This window comes from Pelobates fuscus, chromosome 6 (assembly GCF_036172605.1).
Source record: "Pelobates fuscus isolate aPelFus1 chromosome 6, aPelFus1.pri, whole genome shotgun sequence".
Lineage (NCBI taxonomy): Eukaryota > Metazoa > Chordata > Amphibia > Anura > Pelobatidae > Pelobates > Pelobates fuscus.
The window spans coordinates 165,557,862-165,573,182 of NC_086322.1; the positions used below are offsets into that span (position 1 = coordinate 165,557,862).

The 15,321-nt window shown below is 39.5% G+C and overlaps 1 protein-coding gene across 1 annotated transcript in view; it reads right to left on the reverse strand.

Moving 5' to 3' along the window:
• Window positions 1-1,465: 1,465 nt before the first annotated feature.
• Window positions 1,466-15,321, reverse strand: part of RNF150 (ring finger protein 150) — a 193,049-nt gene continuing 179,193 nt past the window's right edge. Inside the window, exon 7 of the mRNA XM_063458455.1 lies at window positions 1,466-2,717. Within this exon, the coding sequence (XP_063314525.1) occupies window positions 2,599-2,717 (119 nt within the window). The 3' untranslated portion in view covers window positions 1,466-2,598. The remainder of the gene's footprint in view (window positions 2,718-15,321) is intronic.

Genomic DNA, 15,321 nt, shown 5'->3' on the forward strand with positions numbered 1-15,321 from the left:
CCCACTCTGTCTCTTTTATTCCCAGTTCATGGCAGGAATAACACAGGTGAAGAGGAAATCACAATTACGGATTGATCATGTTCCTGGCATTGTGTGTGAAGGGTTTAATAGAGTAGGGGAAGGAGGCAGGGCTGCAGTGTTCCAGGCTGTCTAAGCCCATGTGCCCGGGGTTTAACAAGCCCCTGGTACAAAAGTGCAAATATCTCTGTATGTGCAACGTTTCAAGCAGAAACACTACACATAGAGATTACTAACACCATGGCCACTACAAACAACTGAAGTGATCATGGAGTTTGGTGTAACCCTTTATCTTGGGTTTATTTGATTTTAGTATTGTTTGGTATAATGTTTTTTCATGTAGATAATACCAACATTTATAAACTTTGTACTTTTGGCTTCTGTGATCTCAACTTTAAATAAGGAATTACAAAAAACAAAAAAAATATTAAAAATGGTATATTATTTGTGTAAAGTTTTGCAATTATTGATGTAAATTAATCAGTATAATATAATATCTTGCACAAAGTGATATTTTTGGTAATCTTGTGAAATATTTTACATATACATGTGTACAACAATTATGTAATATGTTGGCTAGTAACACAACTCCTGGCAAGCAAGGCTACCGTGAGAAAATAGATGAAAGCCCTTGTGGAGACATTTCCTGTGTTAAGTTTAAACTGATTATATTTTGTTTTATGTTTTTTTAACCCCTTAAGGACCAAACTTCTGGAATAAAAGGGAATCATGACATGTCACACATGTCATGTGTCCTTAAGGGGTTAAATGTATATGGTAAAGTTACTTGCGACAGTCTGTTCTTATTACTTTGTGCTAATAGACACACAATGATTCCAAAAAATAACCAGTGATAACAGAATTTAGCATTAAAGGAACACTACAGGGTCAGGAACACAAACATGGATTCCTGAACCTAGTGTTAAATCCACCATTTAGTGACTATATTTACCAAAACAAATTAAGCTGTAGTTGTTCTGATGACTAGTATCCCTTTCAGCTTATATAACCAGCACATCAATCCTAAAAAATAAGTCCCCTTTATCATCTTAGCACCATACAGCCAGAAATGTGCTCCATACTGCACAGTCATATTTCACCAAATATCTTGACATCACCCTCGCCATGTGTGTTCATTATAATGCTATTTCTTTATATTAATGAGGCTTAACAAACACTGCATTAAACATTGTTGATAAAAAAAAAATTCTTGACAGTAGCATTTTCTGTTCTATGTGATTAATATACATGTCTACTAGCAGTGGTCTGCAATGGTATGCATCGTGTCTGAAAAATATTTAACCATTCATGAACCATGAAAATCCTGTTCCAGCTGTAAAAGTCTGTGTCTCAAACCTCTTTCTAGCAAATCATCATGGGACTGGGAATTAACCTTTTTCTCCAACCCTGGAATTAACCTACTCAGTTAGTAACTAACTTTCCCCCAAATATATATATATATTTTTTAAATGAACACAGAAGCCACAATACATGGTCATTCAATAAAAGTAGCGTATCGTTTGTGGTACAAACACAACACAACAGGAATTGGTGCCTACAGGATGTCACAGCACCCCAAATATCACTGGTAATTTAATAGACAAATTTCATAGCGTGAATTTCTTATTTCTAGGAAAATATATTTATTTTTAAGAAACTTTTCTAACATTGTAATAGTTTAAGCACAAATACTGCATGAACGTTTTGAAGATACTGTCAGGATACACTTTAAGTTGCATAATGAATGTAGATTTTTATGTTTAACACTTTGGATACCAAAAGGAACAACGGCACACTGAGTTGCTCTCCCTTGTGAAACGCAAAGGGTTAAAAGACACTATACAAGCACTGTGACCAAACTGGCTAAATCCTTGGAATGGACCATGGAGTGTTAACAGAGCTTGTTCCTCTTTAAGCATAAAGGTACAAGGTCTCCTACCCTCAGCCTACTGTAATGTAACCAAGTACCAAGCACTCTTTACTCGGGACCACTCAGAATGCCAAATAATATACAATTGGTATAAGCATTTTATGGGGTAAGTGCATCTGGGTTTTATGTCTATTTTGTAATCATGGCTTTTGTCAGATAAGAGCTTGGTTTTGACTCAGCACCCTCTTGACATCTTGCTGTGTACTTGGCAACGTAGCTAAGAAAAGCAAAACTGGTACCCTGTCCATATATCTATGCTCGAAATTCAAGGATCAGAAGAAGGTAAACAAAACTAAAATAAAAATATAGTGTTCTTTTCAAGAAATGGGATGAAAGATTTAATTTCAGTTTCCATGTCTACCATCCAAAACAGGGGAAGCCTGCAGTTTGAAACCTTGCTCGTGTAAGGGAAAGGAGGTGGCCTCTGCTCCCAGTATCAACACAACTGAAAATCCAACGGGAAGAAACTGTGCTGAAGATAGCAGGCATCTGGCGCTATTGCTTTCCATGGTCATCCCAGAATGGAGTGCGCTGGACATTTTATGGCGGTGGTGATTTTGTTTATACTTTTCGGAATAGTCCAAACTCCAGGAGAGCTGATCTCTTCACATCTTCTAGGACTTTCCTACTTACAGTAACAATGTCCTTGTTCAGGATTTTACCTCCTCACAGTCCTGGTCAGTGGAAAGATCCACATCTGAAAGTCCCACTTCCACTGCCATAATGAGTGAAATATCCGAGTCACTGCTGATTGCTGGTTCTTGTTCACCTGAAAGATACAACGCATGAGTCCAAAATACAAAGTACAAGAGTGTTACAGTTTTTATTTGCATAAGATAACAAGACATGATAAAATAAATGCACAACACAGTCAGGCTTAAAAACATAAGCAAAGACAAAGGTTTTTTTACAAAGCAGACTATAAAGGAACAGCATTGACAATGACCATGAATATTAAAAACCAAGGAGTACATGCCACACTCACATGTTTTTTGTTTGTTAAAGAGATTGCCACTAATTGTTGTACACATAAAAAAGGATCGGGTGATCAAATAGGGAGCATTTAACAATAGTCATGATGGAGAGAAGGGTGGGGTGGAGAAAATAGAGAGCAATTGAAAGTGCAAAGGAAATAACAGTAGAAGATGATGATCTAGATGAGAAAATACATAGTTGTAAAGTAATGATTAAGCTGGCAAATGTCTTATCGCAAGTAAATATTGAGGAAACAAACATGGTAGGAAGAGAAAAAGAGGAAGGAAGAAAAACGTAAGGAAGGGGGGAGAATAACAAGCAAACACATGTCTGAATAATAATGTCAAAACCTGCAAACATCAGTGAAAGGGCACTAAGAAGGGATATCTAAGAGGCCGTGTAAGCAATGTTTGTATATATATTTCCTGATCAATCATGGCAGCATTTACTCATGGGTTAGCTCCTCCCCTCACAGCAGAAAGGACAGGAAACAGAACTCTGAAACTGGTATAAATAGATCCTCCCCCTTCCCATCAGGCAGTCTTTTTTCCTGTCCTTCACAGCAGTTTGGAAGGAGTCTGCTTATGCAGGCCTAGTTTTTTCTTTTATGCTCACCAGGCAATATTTTTGAAGCCCTGCCGGGGTTCAGCCTCTAAGCCCTGAAGACCCAGCAACGCACTATTGTAAAAGTGGCTAGACTGGGTACCCCCTTTAGTGACCGGGGGTCGGACCCAACCTCTCCCTCAGGGGATGAAAATGGTCCACTGCATGCCAGGGTTCAGCCTCTTATCCCTGAAGACCCAGCAACAGGCCAGCTTGGGTACCCCCTCAGGGGATGAATGTGATATACTGCCTACATGAAGCCAGGCCAGGGTTCAGCCTCTTATCCCTGAGGACCCAGCAAACAGCACATCTGTAAAGGTTGCCAGCCTGGGTTCCTACTTCAGCAACCAGGGGTCTGTCCTATCTCTCTCTGAAGTGATGACAGTAGTCCACTGCATACATGAGGCCCAGCCGAGTCTAAGCCTTTATCCCTGAAGACCCAGCAAACAGCACATCGGTAAGAGTTGCCAGCCTGGGTACCTCCTTGAGTATCAGGAGTCTAACCTATCTCTCTCCCTGAGGGGATGACAGCGGTCCACTGCATACATAAGGCCAGCCGAGTCTAAGCCTTTATCCCTGAAGACCCAATATACAGCACTTCCATAAGGTGACTACCTGGGTATACATATTCTATGTATTCCACCTTGTCTGGGGTTTGGTTAAACCTTCTTCCACTGGTGATGATGAAAGGCTTATGGGGTACAGATGGAAGCCTATAGTTTAAACAGTTTAGGCTGTCAGTTGTTCAAATCCCCATTTTGCCACTGAAACACAGGCCTGCAACTGTTCAGGTAAGTGCATTAGCAATTTAGATTAAAACTAGTATAGGCACCTGGGTCTCTGTTCTTTCAGTCCCTCCCAGCTGCTTACATTAGGCTTCCTTCTAACAAATAGGTCACATTTAGGAGGTTTGTGTGGTGAGCATTTAGGTAAGTTTATACATGAAAGAATGCTTGGTGCAAAAGAGTGCTGATAATGCAAGGAGGCATTGTGCAAAAGAGTGCTGATAATGCAAGGAGGCATTGTGCAAAAGAGTGCTGATAATGCAATGAGGCATTGTGAAAAAAGAGTGCTGATAATGGATATCCTAGCTGTATAAAGTCTGCTGGAATTCCACAGTCCTGAAGACAGAGAAATATCCAAGGTAAGAACTTTCCTGGATAACTGATTGAAGTACACACATATATATGACCGGTTTTAAAAATCTAAGTCCATACACACACTTGTTTCTATCAAGGCATGTGGCATTGATTGCTGTTATCTGTGCATTCCTGGCTAATCATGGCAGCATTTAACATATGGGTTTAGCTCCTCCCTCTAACCCTCAGGACAGGAAACACAATCAATCAAACAATTAAGCCTACCTTCCCCTACTATATTAGGTACCCCAGTATCCTCCACACCTCAGTCTTTTCCTGTCCTCCTAGCCCTAGGACAGTTTGTGTATTTTTTTTTTTTTTTTTCTCTCAGTTTATCTGAAATATTTTTTTTTTTGCTCACCTGACCATGTTTGATATGGTCTTGTCCCTGTGGAGGTCAGCCTCCCTCCTCAGGAAGCCCAGGCACATGTAGCCCAATCTCCATGGAGTTGGGAACCCCTGGGAGCCTGGGTGGTTAGTTCCACAGGCTGTGGGAATCCTCTGGCGTCCTGTGTGTGCTTCAGACCTCGATCAGACGATCAGCATAACGGTAAGACGCTCGCGCATGCGCAATGCGTCCGCCCGGACTCAGAGTGAAATTTGCCCATGTCCAAAATGGCGGTTCCGCGATCTCGCGACCAAGTGCGCATGTGCGATCCTTTAAAGGTGCAGAGCGGGAAATTTGAAATGGCGGTTTTCAGACTTAAAAACGCTCGTTTTCAGTTCCCTTTACAGATACAGTGCTCTAGTAGACTGTTCTTAAGACTCTGCAGGTAAGTGAATTACTTTTCTTTTAAAATCTTCATAATATTGGGCTGGGAATACATTACCTTTTTTTTTTTAATGTTCTTAGCCCTACAGTCAGTATGGATCCATCATCCCCTTCTGCAAAATCAACGAGATCTGCTATAGGTCATAGGTGAGCAATGTTTTTTATGTTTTCTTCAAGTTACAAAAAGAGTGCATAGAGGGTACAGTCTTATGACTTCTGTTTCTTACAGCCCTCGTGACCGGTCCTGTCCCAGATCCCCATCGAGGAGAAGGGAAAAACCGGCAGCCTGCCCGGGATGTGGAGCAAGGCCTATGGATAACTGCAGGCTCTGCAGAAGATGCTTAGCCATGGTCGCAGGTGAATCTGATCGCCAGAAGTCACCGCAAGCCTCTACCTCCTCAGCAAAGGATATTGCGTATTGGATCAAGCAAGCAGTGGTAGAGGGAATTGCTGAATCTCACAAGAATAAGAGATCAAGAGGTGAGACCTTCGGCATGGATTCAGATCAGTCTGAAGACGAATACAGACAACCTTCAGCGTACCAGGATTTAGAGCCAATCTCTTCCAGCGAAGAGGAGTATATGGAACAACCATGCTCCTTGGACTCCAAGGCTATGGAGCATTTGATTATGGCTGTTAGACGTACATTAGATTTGCCGGAAGAGGCCAAAGAATGTTCGGCTTCTGACAGACATTTTGGAGATTTGCATAAGAAAAAACCTTCCTTCCCAGTTCACAGCTCGATTAAAGACCTGATGAGGAACGAGTGGCAAATTCCTAGTAAAAGGATTACTAGTCAGGGAAGGCTTTCAAAGTTATACCCGATCAAAGAGGAGGATTCCAGATTGTGGACTACGGTACCTAAAGTGGATGCTCCTATCATTAAGGTTGCTAAAAGATCTACGCTTCCGATTGATAGCAATGCTTCCCTTAAGGAGCCCATGGATAAAAGGATAGATGCTGATTTATCTAAAGCCTTCATGACAGCAGGTTTGGGTTGCCACCCGGCCGTATCCATCTCTGCTTTGTCTAGAGCCATGCGTTCCTGGTTGCTTGACTTGGAGGATGACATCGATAAAGGTGTTAGTAGACGTCAGATGGCAGAATCCTTAAGGGATATCAAACTCGCCAGTGACTGGCTTTTGGAATCCTCCACTGACCTTATTAGAATTCTTTCGAAGGTTATGGCCCATGCAGTCACCGCTAGACGGGCGCTTTGGCTAAGGTCCTGGGGGGCAGACCTTTCCTCTAAGAATAATCTATGCTCACTTCCCTTTATGGGAGAAGTGCTTTTTGGGAAACCGCTGGATGAAGCTATTAAGAAAGCAGCGGAGGTTAAGCAGGTCATGCTGCCTCAAGATAGACGTCCTAAGAGACCTCATCTGGACCGCAGACCTTTTAGGGATCAAGGCTACTTTAGAGAAAGTAAGACCTACAGACCAGGCAGAGAATTCTCTAGGCATTCCAATTGGAAGAGCGGCCAGAATGTAAAATCCTCTAGGGGCAAGACGCAGACTTCTTCCTTTCGCCCCAACAAGCAGTTCTGAAGGTGGCTTACTCCAGGTTCCTCGAGTGGGAGCACGTCTTTCATTCTTTCAGAGGGCCTGGGAAATCATTCCAGATGCTTGGGAGACCTGCTGATTCAGGGTCCAGTGTTTCATCCGGAGCCTCACAAATTCAGGCTCCATGCATGGCTATTGAGAGGAAGTCTCTAGTTGAACATGGCCTTTCGGACCAGGTTATCTCAACACTATTACGTTCCAGGAATCCTTCTACTTCTTCTACTTACCATAAGGTATGGGAAGCCTTTGCACGATGGTGTAATTCCACGGTTCAAGATTTAAGTTCCCCTTCCGTGTCTCAGGTTCTGGGTTTCCTTCAAGCAGGCCTGGAGAGAGGCCTTCAACTTAACACGCTTAAAGTGCACTGCTCGGCCCTTTCAGCTCTTTCTGGTGTTCGTTGGGCTTTAAATCCTATGGTGATTCGTTTCTTCAAAGCTGTCATTAGGATTAGACCTCCTATCAAGGGATTCTCGGCTCCTTGGAATCTGCCTCTGGTTCTGCAGGCCTTGACGGAACATCCCTTCGAACCTATCGATGAGGTCCCTATGCAGGTTCTTTCTCTGAAGACCCTGTTGTTACTGGCCTTGGTATCTGCTAGGAGAATGTCAGATATCAGAGCACTGTCTTCTGAACAACCGTTCACTACCTTCTTCGATGATAGAGTTGTGCTACGCCCTAGACCTGAGTTCCTTCCTAAGGTTGTTACTTCCTTCCACCTGAATCAAGAGATTGTCCTGCCGGGGTATTTTCAGGATCCATCATCTCCTGAAGAAGAAAGATGCCATACACTAGACCTGAGGAGGTGTCTTTCCACATATATTGGACGTTCAGCTAATTGGAGAAAGTCTCCCCAATTGTTTGTGGTTCCTTGGGGTTCTCGTAAAGGTGAAGCAGCCTCTGTCGCTACCCTTCGTTCCTGGACCGTTCAGGCTATTTCTAGAGCTTACAGGTCGAAACAGGTTCCGGTTCCCAAGGACATCAAAGCTCATTCCACAAGGTCCATTGCTACTTCATGGGCTGCAGAGTCAGGGGTTTCTGCAGAGAGCATTTGTAAAGCTGCCAATTGGTAGTCTTTGAAGACCTTTGTACGTCACTACAGAGTGGATGTCTCTTCTCATTCTGATTCGGAGTTTGGCCTTTCGGTCTTGAACTCTTATAAGCCTTAAGTGGATATTAAACAATTTTTGTAGCATGACTTACCCTCCCTGAGTGATTATTGCTTTGGGAATCCCATATGTTAAATGCTGCCATGATTAGCCAGGAATAGAGAAAATTTATTTATACTTACCGTAATTTTCTTTTCCTGGCTATTATTCATGGCAGCATTTGGTCTCCCGCCCTCTCTTGGTTTATTTGTCTTGTTACTGGACTGAGGTGTGGAGGATACTGGGGTACCTAATATAGTAGGGGAAGGTAGGCTTAATTGTTTGATTGATTGTGTTTCCTGTCCTGAGGGTTAGAGGGAGGAGCTAAACCCATATGTTAAATGCTGCCATGAATAATAGCCAGGAAAAGAAAATTACGGTAAGTATAAATAAATTTTCTCTATTATTGCAAAGAAGCAGGCTTTTGCAGACAGTGGAAGAATATACTGCACAGGAGACCACTCGGTCTCAGTATCTGTACACGAACTGGTTTCTGTTACAGCATCATTATGTTTCCAATATGTGCTTTATGTATGAATTGGTCTGAAGACTCTGCCTCAGTGTGTGTCCAGTATATGCTCTATGTATGAGTTACTATGAGGACACGGCCTCAGTATATGTGTCCGCTATATGCTCTATGTAAGAGTTACTGTGTGAACACTGCCTCAGTATAAGTATCCACTATATGCTGTATGTATGAGTTAAGAGGACATCACCTCAGTATAGGTATCCACTATAGGCTCTATGTATGAGTTGCAATGAGGTCGCTACCTCAGTATATGTATGCAATATATGCTTTATGTATGAATTCTATGAGGACACAGCCTCAGTATATGTATCCACTATGTTGTGTATGTATGAGTTGATCTGAAGACTCTGCCTCAGTTTGTGTTCTCTATATGCTCTGTGTTGCTGTGAATACACAGCCTCAGTATATGTACTCTACGTGCTTTATGTGTAAGTTAGAGACATTGCTTCAGTGTATCTGTTCACTATATGCTTGATGTATTAGTGGAAACACAATATAGGTGAATGAGACACATCCTCTATATGAATCCAATCTAATACAAGTTCTATGTGTGGTTGTTAGTCACAATCACAACCTCAGTATATGTGTGAGGAATAATATGTGCATGAAGCTCTGTTAAAACACAGCTGCAATTTAGCTCACTCATATAATCTTACTATGTGTGCAGGCATAGTGTCACTGTATATAGCAGAGGTAGGCTATGTATGATTACTGTTTAAACAGACTCAGTATATGTGAGTGGTATATTATGCGCATGAAGCTCTTTTATACACAGCCTCAATTTAGCTCACTCATATAATCTTACTATGTGTGCAGACATAGTGTCACTGTATATAGCAGATGCAGGCTATGTATGATTACTGTTTATTCAGACTCAGTATATGTGACGAAATCTCTGTGCATAAGGTGCTGTTAGAAACATCCACAATGTATGTGATTCCTATATTCTGTATGCAGGTTGGTATTAATATATAACCAATTTATACACAGCCTTGGTAGATCTAACAATACAAATGATCTAAGGTCTGTTTTGAGCGGAGATATAATACAGCCCAATTCTAGCAAAAACAATTGTACTGGGTAAGTAACTATTGCCTACTGTGGATTTTCCATTTCAGTTTTTAAATGAAGTAAATAAGGGAACATACTGCTTTTGGTTTTGTATTAGATTCCCTCTCCCACAGGTGTTTCAGGATATGCAATTAACACAGTTTACCACTTCAGATAGATTGCAGGTGTTTCTGAACCTGTCTGAGTGCCTCTTCCAGGAGAGAAGGAGATCTGATTTCCAAAATGGAGCATGGTAATGTTTAACATTATTAATGTGGTTTGGTTTTTTTTTGTGTACACACCTATGTATACATGAGACCATTCTACAAAAGTGTTTCTATTGCCAGGTATCATCTCCTCTCTGATCAAGATAGGAATTTTTTTTTTGTTAAGTTTGGTGGCAGGGTTAACCTTTAGATATATGCTGATTACTGTTGCACAGCTTAGTAGATCATGCTGGTTGCAGGAGCACAAATTGGGCTATTAATTGATCTCATAAGTAGGTAACTCTGAAACAATTACCTGACTGTTTTCTCTGGTATATTTCTTTTCTTTCTTAAATCTAATTTAAAAGCTGTTAATATTGGCCTTTTCTTTCACCTACTCTGAAAAATTCTCCTGGTCTGGTTTATACATTTTATTCAGTATTCTCCTTTATTACTTGGGACCTGAATGTTTGGCAATCCCTTAAGTATATGTCAAGGGTGGCATGCTTTTGATTCTTAAGGAGTTAATGTTCAGAATTTTCTCACAGATTCCCCTGTTGTGAAGGGGAACATTATAATTTCCTTTCTGCAATAAAATGTATTCTTTTAGGCTCATATGCTACAGGGGACTTTGATACTGTGTATTGCAAGTATTTTAATTGACGTTGGAAGGTCTTTCCAGTTCCTAGACCATTCTACCAGGCTTACTATTTCAGATAAAATTCACCTGCTACCAGAACAATAGAGGAAATCCCTGAACACGTAGTTCCATTATGGACCTCTCTTCTGATATCCATGGGGATTCTTCTAGGGGTCCTTTATATCTGGAATTTGCAACCAATGTGTGACTTTAAGTGGTTGATTCATCCTGCATATTATAAGGTAATGCAGCTTGCTGATGACAAACATTTGACTGATTTTTACATGGTCTCTGTACCTAGATCGGTATAAGTTATGGTCACTTCTAACATTGCACTGATTTAATACTTGTGGATTATATGCTTGGTTTGGTGTTGATATCTTGCAGATAAAACCAACTGCTTATTATCACCACAGGCTCTGCCATAAGTACTTCATCACTATCTGAAGATAAGGTAAGAGTAAGTGTGCGATTGTTGGTTCTCATAAGGATAACTGAATATCTTCTACTATCCTGCTTATTATGTCTGTTGCCACAATGTATCATGTGCCTATTGCATATCTCCTACTCAGGTTGCACAACAGTCTCTAATAAATTTGATTATGCTCTTTGGCATAATCTCTACTATTTGCAACAATATGTTTATCTTTGAATGTAGGTACTGACGTGGTTGGCCTACATTGCCTACTTATAATTTAGTAGTTACCACAAATTCTACGGTTCATACCGATATTCCTTTTTTCCTCAACTAATCTGTATATGATTCTTTTTGCCTTTGCCTAGTAATGTTATTGGTTTATACCTCTCCTGTAACTGATCATTACTGTATCAATTCATCCACGGTGTGTAGTATTGTTGTGAGTCTGATTTTGCAATTTATATTCATTGTTGCAGTGTTTTTCATAACCGGCTCTTATTTCTCTACTAGGCTCTGCCTCTTTCTGACAGGCAGATATTGATTTGTTTCCTGTATCTACAGGTAAGTAGTTCACTAGGCAAGAGGACGCAATGTGAATTGCCTTTGATAAAAACATCCAGAAAGTAGTGTAATTCTCCCACGTTAAATAGCATGGTGTGACTGTTCTCATCCAACAGTGTCTGATTGTTCCAGTATGATTTCTGGAAGTTAACGGTTTGTCAAGGTTCTGATTTTGATGATGCCATCCATTTGGTTTTAAATTTATATCAGAGAAGGACATTATCCTTTCTTGTTGACATAATAGATCTATATTTTCTAGACCGTGTCTGGGTTTCATGGAGGTTCTCTAGACTAGGCTATCATGGCCTTAAAACCTATTTGGCTCTATGTTTATTCAGGATATTTCAGACATTTGAATGCCAGGAGGTTGCTGACCTTGCAGCCTCTAGGGTAAATTGACTTTTCTGAGCAGATTTTTTGGCAATATCCTATTGATTGCTTGTTTGGCTTTTTTTTAAAAGTCTTCTAAGGTTTATGCAGCTCAATAATGGTTTTTATAGCTATTAGCTGTTTTGAACTCTGTCCCTCCCTCGATATGTATACTGCTTGGGTAATCCCCATGAGTAAATGCTGCCATGATTGATCAGGAATAAGGAAAATTGTTTCATACTTACCGTAATTTTCTTTTCCTGATCATTATTCATGGCAGCATTACGTTCCCACCCATATACTATAAGAGTTGTGAAGCTAGTTACAAAGACTGCCTGATGGGAAGGGGGAGGATCTATTTATACCAGTTTCAGAGTTCTGTTTCCTGTCCTTTCTGCTGTGAGGGGAGGAGCTAACCCATGAGTAAATGCTGCCATGAATAATGATCAGGAAAAGAAAATTACGGTAAGTATGAAACAATTTTCCTTAATATTTAAATTCTTTGTGTATAGTTATGTAATATTTTTACACAATTAAGTAATTTTATTGATTGCAATGTGAGGGTCCTGCCTGACAACCCAAGTCGAAAATCCAGATTATTTAATTTGCTAGCACTGTATTTTACCCTGTAACTTTCCATGACACCCTAAAACCTGTACAAGGGGGTGAACTGTTTTACTCGGTAGACTTCGCTAAACACAAATATTAGTGTTTCAAAGCAAAGTCTCCTAAGTATAACAGTACCCCCCATGTACAGGTTTTGTAGTGCTTTTAAGAGTCAAATATAAGACTTGATTTTCCGTTTTTTTACATTGAAGTTTGCTAGATTGGTTAGGTTCCCTTTGAGAGCGTATGGTAGCCCAGGAATGAGAATTACCCCCATGATGGCATACCATTTGCACACCCAAGGTATTGCAAATGGGGTATGTTCAGTCTTTTTAGTAGCCACTTAGTCACAAACACTGGCCAAAGTTAGCGTTCATAATAGTTTTTTGCATTTTTAACACACAAACAAATATAAATGCTAACCTTAGCCAGTGTTTGTGACTAAGTGGCTACTAAGAAAGACTGGACACACACCACATTGAATACCCTGGGTTGCCTACTTTAAAAAAAATATGTACATGTAAGGTGTGATTCAGAGATTTATGACAGATAACATTGTTACAATGTTACTAGTGATACATTTTAAAAATATATATTTTGAAACAGCAATGTCCTACTTGTACTTATAGCCCTATAACTTGCAAAAAAAAAAGCCAAGAACATGTTAACAGTGCTTACTTCTAAATCCAGGACACAATGTAGAAACTATTTAGCACAGGTGTTTTTTGGAGGTTGTAGAGGCGTACCAGATTTTGTGGATCAAAGTTAGAAAAAGTGTGTTTTAAAAAAATAATAATAATCATATTTTATAATTTTTTTTATAGTAAATTATATTATATGATGAAAATAATGGTATCTTTAGAAAGACCATTTAATGGCAAGAAAAACTGTATATAATATGTGTGGGTACAGTAAATGAGTAAGAGGAAAATTAAAGCTAAACACAAACACCGCAGAAATGTAAAAACATCCCTGGTCCTTAACGGTAAGAAAATTAAAAAACGGTCTGTTACTAAGGGGTTAAATTATACCTGATTCTATAGCATATCTTTCTTCATAGAGCAAAGAAAAATCTTATATGTCATATCTGCTCTTTCCATGAAAGCAAATTAACATTTCTGTAACACACACCAATTTCAGTAATACTACACACCCATACTTCATTAAATAGAAAGGCAAATATACATTATGTTAAATGTTATTCTTTACAATAGCTTAATGACCTTTACTTCGACTGGAATGTTTTCATCCTAACACCCACAAAGGTGCAAAACCCTCTATCTCCAAACCACATCTGTAGCACATTAAGTGCATTAATTCCTGCTAAATCCCAGACAGACTTCTCAGAACTATTAAAAAAACTGATATGTCATGAAATACGTCACAAAGAAAATATATTCATTCAGTCACTCTTCAACAAAACGTCTTCTCAGAATAATTACGCAACAGTTATATTTATTAATACCTAAACATGCCAGTGATAAAGTGCTCGGCAGGAGGCGTTCGTGATATTTAATCGGTTTTCCTCTACTCTCTTGAGAAGAGTAAATTGTTATGCAAAATTGACATGGAAGGTTAAAGGCCACGATGCCTGCCTGTACCTATAAGACTCGGTGCTGTCACTGGTTTATTGAGGACAGCCTTAAAACATTCAGAACAAATCGTATTGATCATGTAATGTGACAGGGTCTAAAGGTTGTTTATGCATTGCAGAGCAGTACAAAAAAATAAAACCTTGAACCGACCCCCTGGAACTGAAAACTATATCCTTTATCCACACAATGTTCAGGAGTGAAGGTCTTTTCAGGTTTAATTTAAACAATATCAATTTGGTTTTACTACAAGTCATAATGATTATCAGATAATGTATATGCATACTTTTTCATATATTGTGTGCAAATATATGGAAGCAAAAACCAAAAAGGTTATGGTGGGGGGAAAAAATGTAATTGAAAACCCCTTCCACAATGTTAAATGAAAATCTGCACACCAGTCAAGCAAGCAAGTCTTATGGCTTGACTGGTGTGCAGATTTTGGTTTAACATTGTATTACCTGTCCACAGACTTCAGGTGGAAGGGGTTTTCAATCACAACTTTTCCCCACCATAACCATTTTTGGTTTTTGCTTCCCAAGCACTACCTAGCCTCAATAGCAAACCAGTAACCAACCTCATGCTTATGATTTGCATTAACAATGAAACAGCTGTCCATGAGTGGTTCACTGGCTTTGCATCTTTTCCTAAATTCTGTTTCAAAGCTGTTGTATACAGCAAACACAGACTCCATGTTTAAAATGAAATGAGGCAAAAATGTGATTCTTTGTTAAACTAATTTGCATATGCCCACCCAGAATCCTTTGCAGTAGTAACATCACTACAGATTTGTGATTCCTGTGGGAAAAGCAAGTCTTATGGCTTGACTGGTGTGCAGATTTTTGTTTAACATTGTATTAACTATCCACAGACTTCAGGTGGAAGGGGTTTTCAATCACATTTTTTTCCCCCACCATAACCTTTTTGGTTTTTGCTTCCTACATATATTTATATGCATGTATATGATGTTAAAGGCACTTTTTAAAAATTAATGGATATGTTAATAAACACAGTAATTCTGGAACACAATGCCTCCATTATGTACCCAGAATGCCATGCAGTGATATTAATATAATCACACACAGCATTTTTAAAATACAACTCAAATAAACAATGCAGATATAAGAAAATTGGTTGAGGGGATTAAAGATTGTTTGATTCTTGAATATAGTGCAACAATATAAAGTGCATACACATATTCATATA